Genomic DNA, 16294 nt, shown 5'->3' with positions numbered 1-16294 from the left:
ACCGCGAAACCCAGTGTTAAAGCCGTTAGTTAGTCACCGACGGTGTTGGCCGCCACTCGCTGCCTGATAGCCCCGGGGCAGCAAACTTAAGGCATGCCCGTGGGGACCTGAAACTGGGGAGTGACTGATAAGAAAGAAAAGGAGTGAGGGGGAGGGAAGGTGGACGGCGGCTGAAAGACTGCCCCCCCCCTCCCCGAAGTCATCCCTCATTACTGGCCCCTGCCAAATCCATCTTTAGCCGTTGTACTGATTTGTACCTGCGCCGGCACCATATGTAGCCTATTATCTACTGTGCTGTGCCTATCTGGGCTACATCAGCCTGTCCTAAGCTGTCAACTGATATCATATTGCCTGTACCCTGAATAAAAACCTGGGGGTGGCATAGCCTAGCAAATCCCATAGCTGGCGAGTCTTGAGCAAGACAGTTAACAAAGAAGAACATCTGCTAAGTCACTATCATATGAATGCTCGATATGTACATTTAAATAAAATGGGCATTAGGTTGCCATGCACTAATCGCTGTACGATGTTTTGAGTTAGTCCACAAGACACATGATGTTATCCCTGGTCCTCACTGGTCAGTTTCTGGTCCACCAATGAGTGGTCGTTTGTATCCCCTCCGAAGACGCTCATCCTGTCTGAGATGTGATGGATCGTGCCTCCGCAGGTCACCCTCACGGTCTCGTTTGTTCTTTCCTACCCCCCACCCATCGTTCTGGCCCCTCCCACCCGCACAATATCCAACACAAGCACTGTTACTTTCACTTTGATTTGCACAGAAGGTTTTGCCTCTCTGAGGTGGCCCCGTCATTTATACACTTGATTGCACTTGACATTTTAATAGGAAACAATCTGTCGCTGACCCATTCAGCACATATATATATATACACACACACACACACACACACACAGACAGGAAATGCGGCACAATTCCTTGGTGGTAACATTTATACAACACCTTTGAAACAGCTTTGGATTTGGCCACTTTCTTGCAGGTGAACCGCTTGTATTCAAATGAGTAGGTAAGTGGATACAATTTGGAAGGCAGTGGTGTTATTACTGCACTTCTATTTCCGTTGAAAAATGGTAATAAAGAACAGAACCATTCACACAGACAAAATGCAGGTATCCACCTTTTCAGTAAAACCTGGTATATACGCGCGGGAAGCCAACGGATTAGCTCGTGTAGGAAGAGGTATAAGCTGTCTGCACCGAATCACAAGAAGCACGTGACAACATGGGAATGCGACTCAATACCCACCCGCTGATATTTTCCCTTTCATAAACGGACACTGTGTTTCATCCTTCCAATGGCGTGCTCGCGGGGTCTTTTCTTTTGTACTTTATTTCTCCCGCTGTAAATCGACCGGAGTCTGAGGGAGGGTTAGAGGAGGACAGGGGGTGGGTTGAGGGGGTACCATGGGTAATCCCCAAAGTAAACATAGTCTTTCCTCTCACCAGAAAGGTAAACAACGCCTTGAGTCGAACCTTCTTTGTTGTGTTAAGGGTTCCCCCCTTTAAAGTGATGCGGGTCAGTGCAGACATGCATAAACACGCTGTAATAACATGTATTCACTCGACCGTTCAGGTTTGGGGTCACTTAGAAAAGCGCTTGTTTTCAAAAGAACCACATTTTTGTCCATTAAAATAATATAAAATTGATCAGAAATATTTTTTCTAATGTTATTGACTATTGTAGCTGGAAACGACAGATTTTGTATGGAATACAGAGGCCCATTGTCAGCAATCATCAATCCTGTGTTCCAATGGCACATTGTGTTTGCTAATCCAAGTTTAGCATTTTAAAAGGCTTATTTATCATTAGAAAACCCTTTTGCAATTATGTTAGAACAGCAAAAACTGTTTTGCTGATTAAAGATGCAATTAATCTGGCCTTCTTTAGACTAGTATCTGTAGCATCAGCAATTGTGAATTCAATACCAGGCTCAAAAGGGCCAGAAACAAATAACTTTCTTTTGAAATTATTCAGTATATTCTTGTTAAATATACCATACCATCATCTTCCGCTTATCCGGGGCCGGGTCGCGGGGGCAGCAGTCTAAGCAGGGATGCCCAGACTTCCCTCTCCTCAGACACTTCCTCCATCTCTTCCGGGGGGACACCGAGGCGTTCCCAGGCCAGCCGGGAGACATAGTCCCTCCAGCCTGTCCTAGGTCTTCCCCGGGGTCTCCTCCTGGTGGGACGGGACCGGAACAACTTCCCAGGAAGGCGTTCCGGAGGCATCCGAAAAAGATGCCCAAGCCACCTCAGCTGACCCCTCTCGATGTGGAGGAGCAGCGGCTCTACTCTGAGCTCCTCCCGGGTGACCGAGCTTCTCACCCTATCTCTAAGGGATCGCCCAGCCACCCTGCGGAGAAAGCTCATTTTGGCCGCCTGTATCCGGGATCTTGTCCTTTCGGTCATTACCCAAAGCTCATGACCATAGGTGAGAGTAGGAACGTAGATTGACCGGTAAATCGAGAGCTTCGCCTTGCGGCTCAGCTTTTTCTTCACCACGACAGGCCGATACATCGACCGCATTACTGCAGAAGCTGCACCGATCCGTCTGTCAATCTCCCGTTCCATCCTTCCCTCACTCGTGAACAGGACCCCTAGATACTTAAACTCCTCCACTTGAGGCAGGCACTCTCCACCAACCTGAAGTGGGCAAGCCACCCTTTTCCGACTGAGGACCATGGCCTCGGATTTGTAGGTACTGATTTTCATCCCCACCGCTTCACACTCGGCTGAAAACCGTCCAAGTGCATGCTGAAGGTCCTGGCTTGAAGGGGCCAACACGACAACATCATCGGCAAAGAGCAGAGACTATTCTTGTTAAATATCTTTATATAAATATATATTTAGTTTTATAACTCATACAATGCTGGGCACTACTGCCTTCACAGAAAAGTGTACATTGGCTCTAAACAGAAGAGGAAGAGGAGTGGGAGGGCCTGATGCAGAACTGAGCAAGAGGACATTTAATTTAGAGTGTCTAGTTTGAGAGACAGATGCCTCACAGGTCCTCAACTGGGAGCTTCCTTAAATAGTACTTGCAAAACACCAGTCTCAATGTCAACAGTGAAGTGGCAACTCTGGGATGCTGGCTTTCTAGGCAGAGTTGCAAAGAAAAATGTCAAATATCTGACTGACCAGTTATAAGATATGATCAAGATGGGCAACAGAACATAAACACTGGACAGAGGAAGATTGGGAAAAAGTGTTATGGACAGACAAATGTAAGTTTGAGGTTTTCTGATCACAAAGAACATTCGTGAGACGCAGACCATATGAAAAGGTGCTGGAGGAGTGCTTGACGCTATCTGTCAAGCCTGGTGGAGGCAATGTGATGGCCAGTGGGTGCTTTGGTGGTGGTAAAGTGATCTTGATAAAGAAAGGCTATCACCCCATTTTTCAGTGCCATGCCATACTCTGTCGAAGGCGGTTGGTGTGAGCCAGTTTCCTCCTACAACAGAAACATTACTGAAACCACAGCTCCAAACTATGCAAGAACTATTTAGGGAAGAAGCAGTCAGCTGGTATTCTGTCTATAATGGAGTGGCCAGCCCGGTCAACGGATCTCAACCCTATTGCGCTGTTGTGGGAGCAGCTTGACCGTACGGTCCTTATGAAGTGCCCATCAAGCCAATCCAACTTGCGGGAGGTGCTTCAGGAAGCACAGGGTGAAATCTCTTCAGATTACCTCAACAAATTGACAACTAGAATGCCAAAGGTCTGCAAGGCTGTAATTGCTGCAGTTGGAGGATCCTTTGACAAAGTTTGGAGGACACAGTTATTATTAAAATTAATTATTTCTAATCGGTCAATGATTATATTTTCTATTCATTTTGCTATATTTCCTATTCAAACTCATTTTATGTCTATTTTCTTAGAAAACAAGGACATTTCTATGTGACCCCAAACTTTTGAACGGTAGTGTATATTATTATAGTTCCGTCAGATGTGTTTTGTGTGGTCAGAGAAGGTGTCTTGATCCCTCCAATAAAAAGAAAAACATTTTTTATGCTCGTTTTAACAGCAATGTGCTAAGCAAACTCAAATCTCCATACTTAAAGATCACACAGCTATTCAGCACACTGATACAATTCTCTCACAGCTTTGTTGGTTAACGAACTGGGCCGTCTGAATTATTTCACAGCATCCCTTGTAGCTTGTGTCACTTTAGAACTGGGTGTGAATCGCGACGGGTGTAGCATGGCTTTAACAGGATTTGTGGATGGCAAGGGAGAAGAGAGCGTTGGTAGAGAAAGAAAAAGGGAGAGACGGAGTGAGAGAGACAAAGCAAGGAAAAGCGAGTGAGGGAGAGAGAGAGAGAGAGAAAGAGGCTGGTGGAGGGGGTGAGGGTACAGGTATTTTACAATCGCAATCCATTCAAGGTTTTTGGTGGAGACGCTTAAAGCAATTTGCACTAAGGCACTCATTCTCTCTTTTTCGGCGTTTCCAATTTTCCACTCGCTGTTTTAGCAGTCGAAGGAAGATAAATCAGAGACACACTGTTCTCTTTTCTATTCAGTTGAGTGCCAACATTACATGACTAACTCAGATTCCATCTTTCCATGAAACAGAGGTGACTTTATTCAAGGGGAAGCAGATTGGGGACTGCAAATGTGTCCTGTCAGTTTTGCCCTATTTTAAATGGTGATATGACATCAGGGCAAAGGTCAAAACGTGCACCCGCTACTGAGCTGAGTTGAGCTCCAGATCTTCTGTGAGCGCCTGGTTTACGCGTTGGCCACAGTTGATGCTGGAAAGGACAATTTGTCAAGGAAATAAATCTATGCCAGCACAGTATTTGACCTGGCAAGTTTTTGGTTAGGTTTTGAAGATTAGCTGGATTTGCATCGAGTGTATTATTTTTGCACTCATTTACTGAACCAGCAGCGAAATAAAATGTAAATCAAATCTCAGTATTACCGCACAACACAATATACCCTGTACATTATAAGGTACAGCGAGGACTAAGGGCTTTACACCCTTAATTATCATTAGATAAATTGTAAACTGTATAAAATATTTAAAATGCCAAAATGTATATTCTCTGAAGTAATAGCAAATTACTGTAGTTCTCAGAGAACCATCAAATGCTAAGAAACGTTTCTGGCAACTGTGTGAGAATTCTAATCAGTCACTGATTAATTTAAGTCAACTCTAAAGATGCGTTATACCGTCACTTTGTCAATACCAGAGTTTTATGTGAGTAGTCGAGTAGTAGAACACTGCTGGTAGTATTTGGTTACTGTAGTAGTTTTAGTAGTACAGTTGCATTTAATCTCCAAATAGCTTGTGAGATGTAGAAGGTGGCCCAGACATGCACATTGGTATTCTCCCCTTCTCTAGAAGGTGGCTGCGACGCAGTGGCTGAGGGGCTGAGGGGCTGAGGGGGTGGGGGGCTGAGGGGCTGAGGGGGTGGGGGGCTGAGGGGCTGAGGGGCTGAGGGGGTGGGGGGGGCGACCGAGAGTGGTACAACACAGAAGAAGGATGGATAGACAGAGAGTGAGAATGATGGATATAGCGATGGATACGGCGGGGAATCTGAAATGATGCGTATCACTTCGCTTTGGCAACATTGACCTTGTCATGCATGCCATTACAGCATGTAGAATTTGAATTTGAATTGGAGCGAGAGAGACAGAGAGAGAGATGAAGGTAGAGGGAAGGAGAGGGATGGAAGAGAGAAAGAGAGACAGAGCGATTAAGTTGGCCATTTCTCAGTAAGCTTTCATTAAATACAGTTTATATCCAGATAAGTGTTGAGATGCCTTTATAAATACAGTTCATGTCCAGTTAAACGTTGAGATGCGTTTATAAATACAGTTCATGTCCAGTTAAATGTTGAGATGCGTTTATAAATACAGTTTATGTCCAGTTAAACGTTGAGAAGCGTTTAAAAATACAGTTTATGTCCAGTTAAATGTTGAGAAGCGTTCAATCAGACCCGAGCCCAAAGCAAACGAACGAGGAGAAAAGTCCTATTAACCAAAACCACTTATTAATTCCTGTTATATTATTAACAAAGAGGCTCGAGTTCATTAGAAGTCGTAGATTAGATTATTGGCACAGAGGGTAGAATCATTACCTAGGAGCTCGCTCTCATCTCTCACCGAATGTCATGCTCAGGTAGCCTGCGATTGAAAGTGGCACATTGATTGAAATAAGAGGTATGTCTCTTTCCTTCCCATTTGCTCTAAATAACAATAGTCCAATACATAGCCTTGTCCTGTCTTTAGACCAACCGCACCCCCTCTTCGCTAAAACACTATTTAACCCTTTCCGCTATCCCTCAGCCCTCAGCTTAAAAATTTGCAGCAGCCACTTCGAGGAAGATGGAATCCTATAAGGCACCACTTAATCTTTGAGTTGCCCGACTTTAATGCAAAGGAATGGATAAATGTATACCTAACTGTATGAGGTGTGCATTTGTGGAGCATGACCTGCATTGTTTAAGTCAGAGTGTCCGGAACTTGTTTATTGGTTCTCTCGCAACTCTTGGATTCATTCTTGAACTTTCACAAGCGCCGTGTGACAGCAAAGATTGCCACAGGCAAACCAGTTGGCTGGCGATCTGGTTTGACACTCACGGACTCACTCCCCCACTCACTGAGTATGCAGCTCTTGTTTTGGGCCTTGTTCAATGGAGCAGAGCATACAAAATTATTTGAAAATGCAAAACAAATACCTTCCAAGTCCACTTTGAATATATTTCCAAACATTACTCACCTGAATTGAACCGGGTTTGGGTTAGAGCAAAGTCACTTATTTTTATATAATCCTTATGTTCTTAGCCAGCTCCTAGTCCACATTCAAAATGCCAGCCTGTTCCCTGTATGGGGCACTATTTTAGGTCAGAGCCCTCGGGTCCCTGGTCCAAAGTAGTTTAGTATGTAGGGAATAGGGTGCCATTCAGAACAAAGACTCAAGTGTCCTCCTCAAAGAAACGGCTTGATGGATTGAACCTCCCTTTACAAGTTGTGATTCATCATTACTGTCCATTCGCCTTGGCAGCTAACACTTTTAATCGGACAGTAGATGTGTGCCTGTGTGACATGCGTGTGTGTCTGTAGTCCTGTAGATGTGTGCCTGTGTGATATGCGTGTGTGTCTGTAGTCCTGTAGATGTGTGCCTGTGTGACATGCGTGTGTGTCTGTAGTCCTGTAGATGTGTGCCTGTGTGACATGCGTGTGTGTCTGTAGTCCTGTTGATGTGTGCCTGTGTGATATGCGTGTGTGTCTGTAGTCCTGTAGATGTGTGCCTGTGTGATATGCGTGTGTGTCTGTAGTCCTTTAGATGTGTGCCTGTGTGATATGCGTGTGTGTCTGTATTCCTGTAGATGTGTGCCTGTGTGATATGCGTGTGTGTCTGTAGTCCTTTAGATGTGTGCCTGTGTGATATGCGTGTGTGTCTGTAGTCCCGTAGATGTGTGCCTGTGTGACATGCGTGTGTGTCTGTAGTCCTTTAGATGTGTGCCTGTGTGATATGCGTGTGTGTCTGTAGTCCTGTAGATGTGTGCCTGTGTGATATGTGTGTGTCTGTAGTCCTGTAGATGTGTGCCTGTGTGATATGCGTGTGTGTCTGTAGTCCTTTAGATGTGTGCCTGTGTGACATGCGTGTGTGTCTGTAGTCCTATAGATGTGTGCCTGTGTGATATGCGTGTGTGTCTGTAGTCCTATAGATCTGTGCCTGTGTGATATGCGTGTGTGTCTGTAGTCCTGTAGATGTGTGCCTGTGTGATATGCGTGTGTGTCTGTAGTCCTGTAGATGTGTGCCTGTGTGATATGCGTGTGTGTCTGTAGTCCTGTAGATGTGTGCCTGTGTGACATGCGTGTGTGTCTGTGGTCCTATATGTTTCACTGACTAAATGTTGTGCGTGTGCGCACGTGCTTGACTGACTGATGATTATTGCTGGTTAGGAGCGATTGCCCTTGTCAGTCACCCGTTAAACATCTCTCCCTCACTGGCCCTGTGAATCGCCCGTTCTTTAACAGCGGGAGGGGAGCGCAATAATGTTTTCTTTATGGCCTAATGATGAACGACAGATATCATGAAACTTAAGTCAAGTCCCCGCAGGGAAGTAGCTAATAGTTCAAACGGGGTCCAGTGGAGTCTGAGACATGTGTAACCAAAATGCACAGTGTTTTGTGTGCGTACGGGTGTGTGTCAATTTGTCCTCCCAAATGTGTGTGTGTGTGCGTGTGTGTGTGTTTGTTTGCCTCTGTTAGTCTCCAAGGGTCCACATGCCAAACCCCTTCTCTTGGTATGATAAAGCACCTGTCCTTTCTCAATGTACTGCCTCAATTCCCCCTGGCCTGATACACTGTCCAATGTGAAGACACCACAAATACCGTCAATGGCCATTTAGACTGGGTAAAAAGGCTGTCCCTCGCCAGTTTGGCAGATAACGATTCCATAAACAAATAAAGACGTCGCAAAGTGCTGCGCTCATAAAAGGACTCGTGGGATCGATGGCGCCTCACGGGCGCCCGTTTGACGACCACCTGTAGGAATTTCTCCATTTTTTTTATAGTCTATTCCACATTTCACTCTCTCTCGCTCCTCAACATCCTGTGCTCACTCCCTCGCCCAACTCTGTCCGTTTTCTGTCCACCTTTCAGTTCAGTAAAAAAGAATCGCAATCTGTCGATGTCGAAAGGTTGAGTCACCGTTAATGACGGTTAAATAAGACAAGCACACAAGGAAGACTTCCTCACTCTCTCTCTCTCTTCTGTCTCTCTCAATCTCTCTCTCTCCTCAGTTGAGGAAGGCGGTGATGGACCACATCTCCGACTCATTCCTGGAGACCAATGTTCCCCTGCTGGTGCTCATTGAGGCGGCCAAGAGCGGCAACGAGAAGGAGGTCAAGGAGTACGCGCAGGTGTTCCGCGAGCACGCCAACAAGCTGGTAGAGGTGAGTCCCCCTCCCACCCCACCCCCCCCACCCCCGGCCAACAAGCTGGTAGAAGTGAGTCCCCCCCCGGCCTGCCCGGTTGTCCGCCATCTCTGTTGGCCCCTCACGTTCACGGGCTTCCTCTCTTATTCCCCTCACACCGCAAACGGTTCTTATCTGAGCCACCTGATGGTAGGAAGGACTCAATAAGGCAGACACGGACATTACGAACAGGAGGGAGAGCGATAGAGGGAGGAAGCCGAGAAATGTGAAGGGAATTCTCCACAGAGCTACCGCTTGTTTGCAAGCTGATAATGTTTGGTAGTGCCGAGTTCAAAAGGTCGCAGTCAAAAAGGGATTCTCACCGGAGAGCTGCGAGATCAGGAAGTGCGAGCGTCTTGATGAATCGCTCTCTGCGTGCATTTTTCACATCCATTTTTTAAGTTTCACCCTCTGATATGTAGATGTGAATTCACTGTCAAAGATTACATTGGACCCGCCTACAGGAACATCATCCATAGTTGGGGTTTGGGGCTACGCCAGGCTTTTGCCAGCCCCTCATACACCTTGATGTGTTGTCGATTCAGTCTGGAGCAGACGTTGTCGTTTGAAGTGCGGTCCCTAAGCACGTGCTCCCCCACACAAGCCATCCTTTTCATGTACACACATATGTCTTGATCAAAGGGGACCTGGCCACCACACAACTCACTACTGAGTCCCAAATAGCACTCTGTTCCATATGTTTCTCCAAATATTTCAACAGATACTGGTCGGCCTTGACGGGAAGCTGTGCCGTTTCCCAACCAGACCATTCAGAGTGCTGGTTTGACCCGCCTCAAAACGTCCGTCTAGCCGGTCATAGATCATATGACTGGAATGGGAATTTTGATTCCGGTTCACGGTCACCTGGGAAGGTTAAAGAGCTCCGTGGCACAGGACTCATGCTGGAAAAGGAGGGATATTCTAGATTCAGATTCGGACCAGTGCGCTACTTGAAAAACATTCAGCAGGAAGTGGTTTGTGTCAGAAGCATGTGTGGTAGGGCATTAAAAAAGTTGCAATCTCGACATTAACTATTTCCACTTCAATCAGTATTCAAAATAATTCCAATCATTTGTTAATTTTAAATCAGATGGTTGGCAAGGTACAATCATCTGCTGATCATTCCAAAACTGAGACGTTGCCTTGGAAACCCGCATCCACAGAAAAAAGCAGGGGGGATGAGGCGGTTGGGGTCTTATAGACAGCTAATGGAGGAAGTTGTTTTCTGATAACGGGATAGGAGGGATGTTTATCGGGACAAGAAAGGTCTAGTTATAGGACTGTTGTGAAGACATTAGAGATAAATAATAACCATAGAGCTCTGGAATGAATTTTACACTCCTATGTCAAACTGTACTCCAGATAGCTGAGGTCACAAATAATCCTCAGAGTTCCTTCTCTCTCTCTCTCTCTGCTTGTCTCTCCCTCTCTCTCCTTGTGTCTCTCTCTCTGCCTGTCTGTCTCTTTTCTTGTTTCCTTAAAATCACTCTCTTTCTTTAGGTCTCCCTTTCTATTTCCTTCGCTTTTCCCTCCTCCTCTGTCATCCTTTTCCCCATCTGTCTCTTCATCTTTCCCTGTGTCTTTCTTTGGCTCTCCCTGTCTTTGTCTCTTCCTCTCTCTTCTCTTTGGAAAGAACACTTGGTTCAGTGTGGGCTTGATGTTGCACGCTGCTAGCTGTATGTCAATAGACAGTAAGTAAACTAATTGAAACCAAATGCCAGTAGCAGGTCATCCAGTGTTCAAGATCATCCTATTGTAAAGGTCCTGCCTTTCTGGGGAACCAACGGAAGTGTATCCCGCTTTGAGTGCATCTGTCAAATCGGAAAGAGTGGAAAGAGGCTGAGCCAGCATCCCAAACAGCCCAGCCTTAGAGAGTGCACTCCTTTTGACCAGAACCCTTCTTTAAAACAAGTGCACTGGACAATAGGGCACACTTTGATGATGCAGCCTGAGAGATAGAGATAGCCTTAGCCTTATTAAGATGATAATACGGTTGTATAATCGGTTTGTTTCATCCCTGCTCAGTCCCTTTCCTTGAGGGCTCAGGCCGGCGCGCCACACACACACACACGCACGCACACACACGCACGCACACTCGCAACATTAGCCTTCATCTTCTTATCTCCATGTGTTTGTAGTCATTGGCCTCACCCCACGTGATGTACCAATGACTCCTCACTAGGCATTCTGTGGAAGGAGAGGGAAGGTTATTCAATTATTTGCACTTGCCGTAGTGGAGCAGAAATGAACAGCTATTAGAAGGGTATTTAGCCTTTAAACACCAGGCAGGCAGGCAGAATGCCGGGTCTGACAGTGGATCAGACATGGACGCACGGGCAGACACACATACTATGTCAAATGCACACACACACACACACACAAGGATGTTTAAAATACAGTGCATGTCATCTATGCATGTCCCTTGCTAATGAGCTTCATGGATTTCTAATTAAGGGTCATTTACAGTCATCCTGTGCTGTTGGCCTTATTAGCATTTAATAGTGCCACACGCACATACTATACACACACAAACACACAGATACATCGTATCAGGGCCAAAAAATAAATACATCGCAAGCTGGAATTTGACGGAATGCTTTCCAACCTCTATGAGGTACAAAAGAAACCATTAAATTGACGGAATGTACCTCGTGATTTGACAACTCGCACCCATTTTCACTATCCTTCACACTGCAGGCTCTGTGTGTGTGTCGACCAATCAGATTCGTGAAAAGCCTGGGTTGAGGAGTAGCACAGGTTACTTTGTTCCACTGTGTTCCCCACATGTGACCACACATCGCTCCCTATAAGCGATCTGGCTAGTTGTATCAGGCGTAAACAATTCTGTCGGATCAATAAACTACTGACAAAAGCAGCAGTGTATGCGCCTCGCCTATAAACAAAGCAGAAATGTTGTTTATTTATGGACCATTTTATTGTTTTAGGAGAAAGTCTGGGGCTGGCTAGGCTACCTATACTTTTTTTTCCAGACTTTTTAATCAGCTGGAAATGAGCTCACATTGATTTAAAGGTATAGTTTACTCAGAAACAATGTTTTTGTATTTTGTAGTCTGTTGATAATACCATCCCCCCCAAAAGTGCACATATTCAAACCTGCACTTTTAATTATTTCTAACTCTGTTTTCCGGCTACCGACCAAGGGAAATTGGCCCATGGCTAAATCTTATCGTGTACTCATGATTAAAATCAAATTTGAATGCAAAAAAACTAAAACAAAAAAACATTACAATATCTGAAACAAACAGAATAATTTGACCCATCACAAGGTTGCTGCACTGTGACAGGGTTTCGTCCTCTACATATATTTGTTATATTTTCAACCGTGAGACCTTGATTAGAACTCTGGTCTCATCATAGCTCATACTTAACCTTTATTAAAGCTGATTAATTGCATCGTATTGTACCATGGAGTGTCTCGATGGAGTTTTCTTTGTGTTGTTAAATGGGCAGTGTAGGTGGTGGTTTTGACAAACCGGCCACTTTGAAAGTACAGTGTATCAATATTTTGTATATCGTATTGTCATATGTCATTTTTCCTTTACCACTGCATAGTTGAAGCTTTGTCTCAGTCTTCATCACCACCGCCGCCACAAACATCATCCTCATCACTCTAACAGTCTGCTTCATCTTTATCATCACCACATGAAGCCAATTCTGTAATCTATCTGAAGTGGACATTATCCATCTGTAAACCATCTAAATTAGCATCATTTCACAGATTCTTTTATGCATCCACACCTACACCCACACATTTACCGTCCTCGCACAGACACACACCTGATTAAGATAAGCACAGTTATGGACAGCATCTCAATCTGCAGGAGACACCGCAACCCACAATATATAAGGCTTTGAATCGGTGGTAAGCCAGACTCAAGGGGGAAGATAATTCTGCAGAAATTAGCCTGTACCTTAATTCCATCAGCCATCACAGGCCTGAAGCGCTACGGAGGAATCTACTTGGATCCTATTAGCGGGTGGCTCCCTCCGTCTTGAACGATCACCGGTCAGTGATTGGCATCCCATATGAAACGGGTCGGAGGTTGCCCTGTTCGATGTGCCCTTAATCGAGATTGCTTCAGCTGCGTTGATCTCCCGTTGTCTGGGTCCCCTGCGGTCCCCCAATCTCAAATTTCAAATGTATTTCTAAAGCCCTATTTACACGAGCAGATGTCACAAAGTGCTTTTACAAAACATCTCCAGGCCCCGTGATCTTGCGGCGTCACAGGATCAACCTGGTAGGCCGCTGTTCATTTCATCCACCCTAATTAGCACTCGGCAAACCGGGGGCCGAAGAAACTGCTAATTAGCAACAAGATCATTTCATTGGCCAGGACACCAGATGATCAGAGAGCAAAATGTCAAGCTAGGGGGTGGAGGAGGGAGGCATAATGAATGTAATGCAATAAACCTTGGCCATGTGGAAGAGAAATATGTATGATGAGGTTTAGTTGTGACCTTAATTAGCCCAAGTTGGATTGGGAGTCTGGGAGTTTTTGTTTTTTACTCCCTTTTTTGGGTTACCCAACCTTGCAAACATCCAACATTTCCCCAAAACTTCCTGGTGCTAATTTTACAAAGCAAGACAGGTTTTGGGCAGGCGGGACATTTTCCTATGTGAATTGATCAATCATCATGAATACTACCTAGCAGATCAGGGGTTGGGATATATGGTGTAGGATAAGCTGTTGCCACACATTTAATCAAAGGGATATTGTACAGCCAGTTTCCCAACTTCCGTCATAGGATGCATGTATTATTGTAGAGCGAAGAGGGGAAGGACAGTGAGAGTGGGACTGAGAAAGACTGACAAATGCAGAGAAAAAGCAGTCAATTAAAAAGTTGATGTTTTGAACCACATTTTGAAATGACATACATTTCTCAATCCATTTTGAAAGCATTTTTTCAGGAAGTGCATCATTTGTGAATCTGTATGGGAAAAGAGAGAAACATGCAAAGACAGCCTTGCCTTTGTTAGGGTCATCTGTGCAGGTCCATAATTACATAGCTCTAAAAATAATCCCCCAGAATTCCTGCTGCTGAATGGTAACCATCCCTCACCCGCCATCCCAGTGAGATGTCCAATGAGGAGAGCCTTCTGTGTCTCCTGTGGTCTAAATGGCCTCTGCTCCTTTCTCCCCTTTGTTCTCTCTTTCCCTCACTTCTGCTCACCAGCATTAGGGAGCAGTGAACTACATTTAGTTAATCAAGTAATTTAACTAGAATTTGCAGTAGCTTGGTGGTAACTCAACTATACTCAAATATGGTTGTGTTTTTAGTAGTTACCTAGTTTTTAGGTAGTTGTGTACTTCACATTACATGGCTAAATTACACACTACATTGTGTAACACAGAAATTATGCACTCAATTTTAACATTTGGTTACAGATGTGGAGGTTCAATGTAGCCTGTTACAAATCAGATATGTGTGCTGGTAAAACTTTGTAGAATTTGGCAATATATTTGCTTGTTTTTTCGTGGAGACAACTTTTAAATTACTTTTAACATGTTCAGTAATATCAAAAGTTAAAAAGAAAATGTTTTGGTAGAATAGCCAGCCGTAATTTCACTTTTAACCAGTTTGCGTTAAAGATAAAATGCTAAACTCCACCCATGTAAATAATAGTGGTCTACACCACTCAAGATTGTCTGTTTAGTGCCATGCATATGGGACAATGAAGGTCCCATTTTGGAAATATTCATGTATAAAAATGCCTTTTTTGCAAACTGGAAGAGAATGAGGTTATTGGCAATGTAACACTAACATCTTTTGACTGCTGTAATAAATCCAAACCATATGTATTTTTATAGAAACTGTAAGGATATATTTGATAATTTCCTTTCTTGCGACACGTATTGTACATTTAAAGGGCCAATACATATATTTAAATACAGTGCTCTCCAGAATGATTGTTTTTAAATTAATCAATCAATACATAATATTTGTTGACCATTTTCATTTTCCTTTAAGCAATTTTCACTCAATTAAAAACCTTTATTTACAGCCTTTATTGTTCATAATTATTTAGTGTGCAAATCATTCTGGAGGTCAATTTGTAACAATAGTGATCTAAGTAGGTGAAACATTTAGATATTTTATTTTGGTGAAGTCAACATTTTCTTTTCTTTTTTTAGCATTACAAATCATAATGTGAACAGCACATTTAAAAAATACATAAATAGGTCATATGCCTTACTCGTAAAAATAACATTAAAACATTCCATTTTAAATTGTTCCATGTCAAATTATTGTAGCAAAGTTACAGCGTATCTTTTGAAATGATGATCCCAAGTAATGTCATGTTCGATTTAGTAAGGTTCTGTCGCTGACCTAGGCTCGACGTTGGTGAGAGCCGGCTCAGGTGAGACAGTCGTCGTGGTTTCTCCCTCAACCCCTGCAGGTCTTTCCGGTGAATGCAATCTCTGCCCTCTTCTGGTAATAGGGGCAGTGCCCTCTCAAGCCTCCATTACTCCGCCACCGCAAACCAATCAGAGTCTATATCTTCAATCCCCAGAGAAGCCAGGTGAAGGCAAATCTCACCACAGACTCTTCAGGGTCGATCACAAACATCTCGCAGCCATTCTGTCTGCTGTTTTTAATGTGTCTGATCAATAGGTCAGTGTCAACAGTGGTGTTTTCTCTTCAGTCTGAACAGAGCACGTTATGTGTTGCTGCGAGGGCAGAGCACACGACACGGGGACAGGTGCGTGAACGCAGTGCCCGGAGGCATTTGTTAAGTTAACGCACGGAACGCTACAAAGGAAAACATGACGAGAAAGAACAACTCTAGCTCACGTCGGCAGGCTGGTTGGGCGGCTCTTTCCGCTGGGCGGCGGGCGTCTCAGACAACGGGGAATAAAAAGGCACAGACTCGGCTCAGTCAGGCTTGGGCACTGATAGGGCAGGTGTACATAGGACGGGCTGGCCACAGTGTGTAACAGGATTTCACCTCAGAAGCGTGCCAGTGCTTTATACAGTACTGCATCTGCCTGTTCAAAGCTAACAGCCACTCCCAGGAATTGGACAAACTTCTCAGGAAAACGTTTTCAGTGCCTGTGTCCTCTTGACTGTCCGCTATAGGGCCTCACCCCATCATGAACCTTAACCACTTTTCCAGCTTTTGACCTATTTTGTTCATTCTCTGCCTCCCTCTGTAAAAGAAGCCATTCCAGATGAAGATGTTTTCCCTCCCTGTGTCTCTGTCTGTCTCTCCCTCTGTCTCTCACCTCTCTTGTTCCTCTGCATGTCCTCATTATGTAATGTCTCACCGGAGCCAGGTTTGGTCTGGTCTTCATTTGTCGAACAGCCTCCCATAATACTGTTGCGCCC

General features: G+C 44.6%; 1 protein-coding gene across 3 annotated transcripts in view; it reads left to right on the top strand.

The window, feature by feature from the left end:
• The window catches only part of ctnna2 (catenin (cadherin-associated protein), alpha 2), a 524553-nt gene that overhangs the window by 414654 nt on the left and 93605 nt on the right, over nucleotides 1-16294 (top strand). For all 3 annotated transcript variants that reach the window (XM_029118384.2, XM_029118385.2, XM_034291172.1), the window contains one exon: nucleotides 8771-8923. In XM_029118384.2, the coding sequence (XP_028974217.1) occupies nucleotides 8771-8923 (153 nt within the window). The remainder of the gene's footprint in view (nucleotides 1-8770; nucleotides 8924-16294) is intronic.

This window comes from Esox lucius, chromosome 25, assembly GCF_011004845.1.
Source record: "Esox lucius isolate fEsoLuc1 chromosome 25, fEsoLuc1.pri, whole genome shotgun sequence".
NCBI lineage: Eukaryota > Metazoa > Chordata > Actinopteri > Esociformes > Esocidae > Esox > Esox lucius.
Note: the sequence above shows the minus strand (reverse complement) of the source record. Positions and strands in the feature narration are given on the sequence as shown.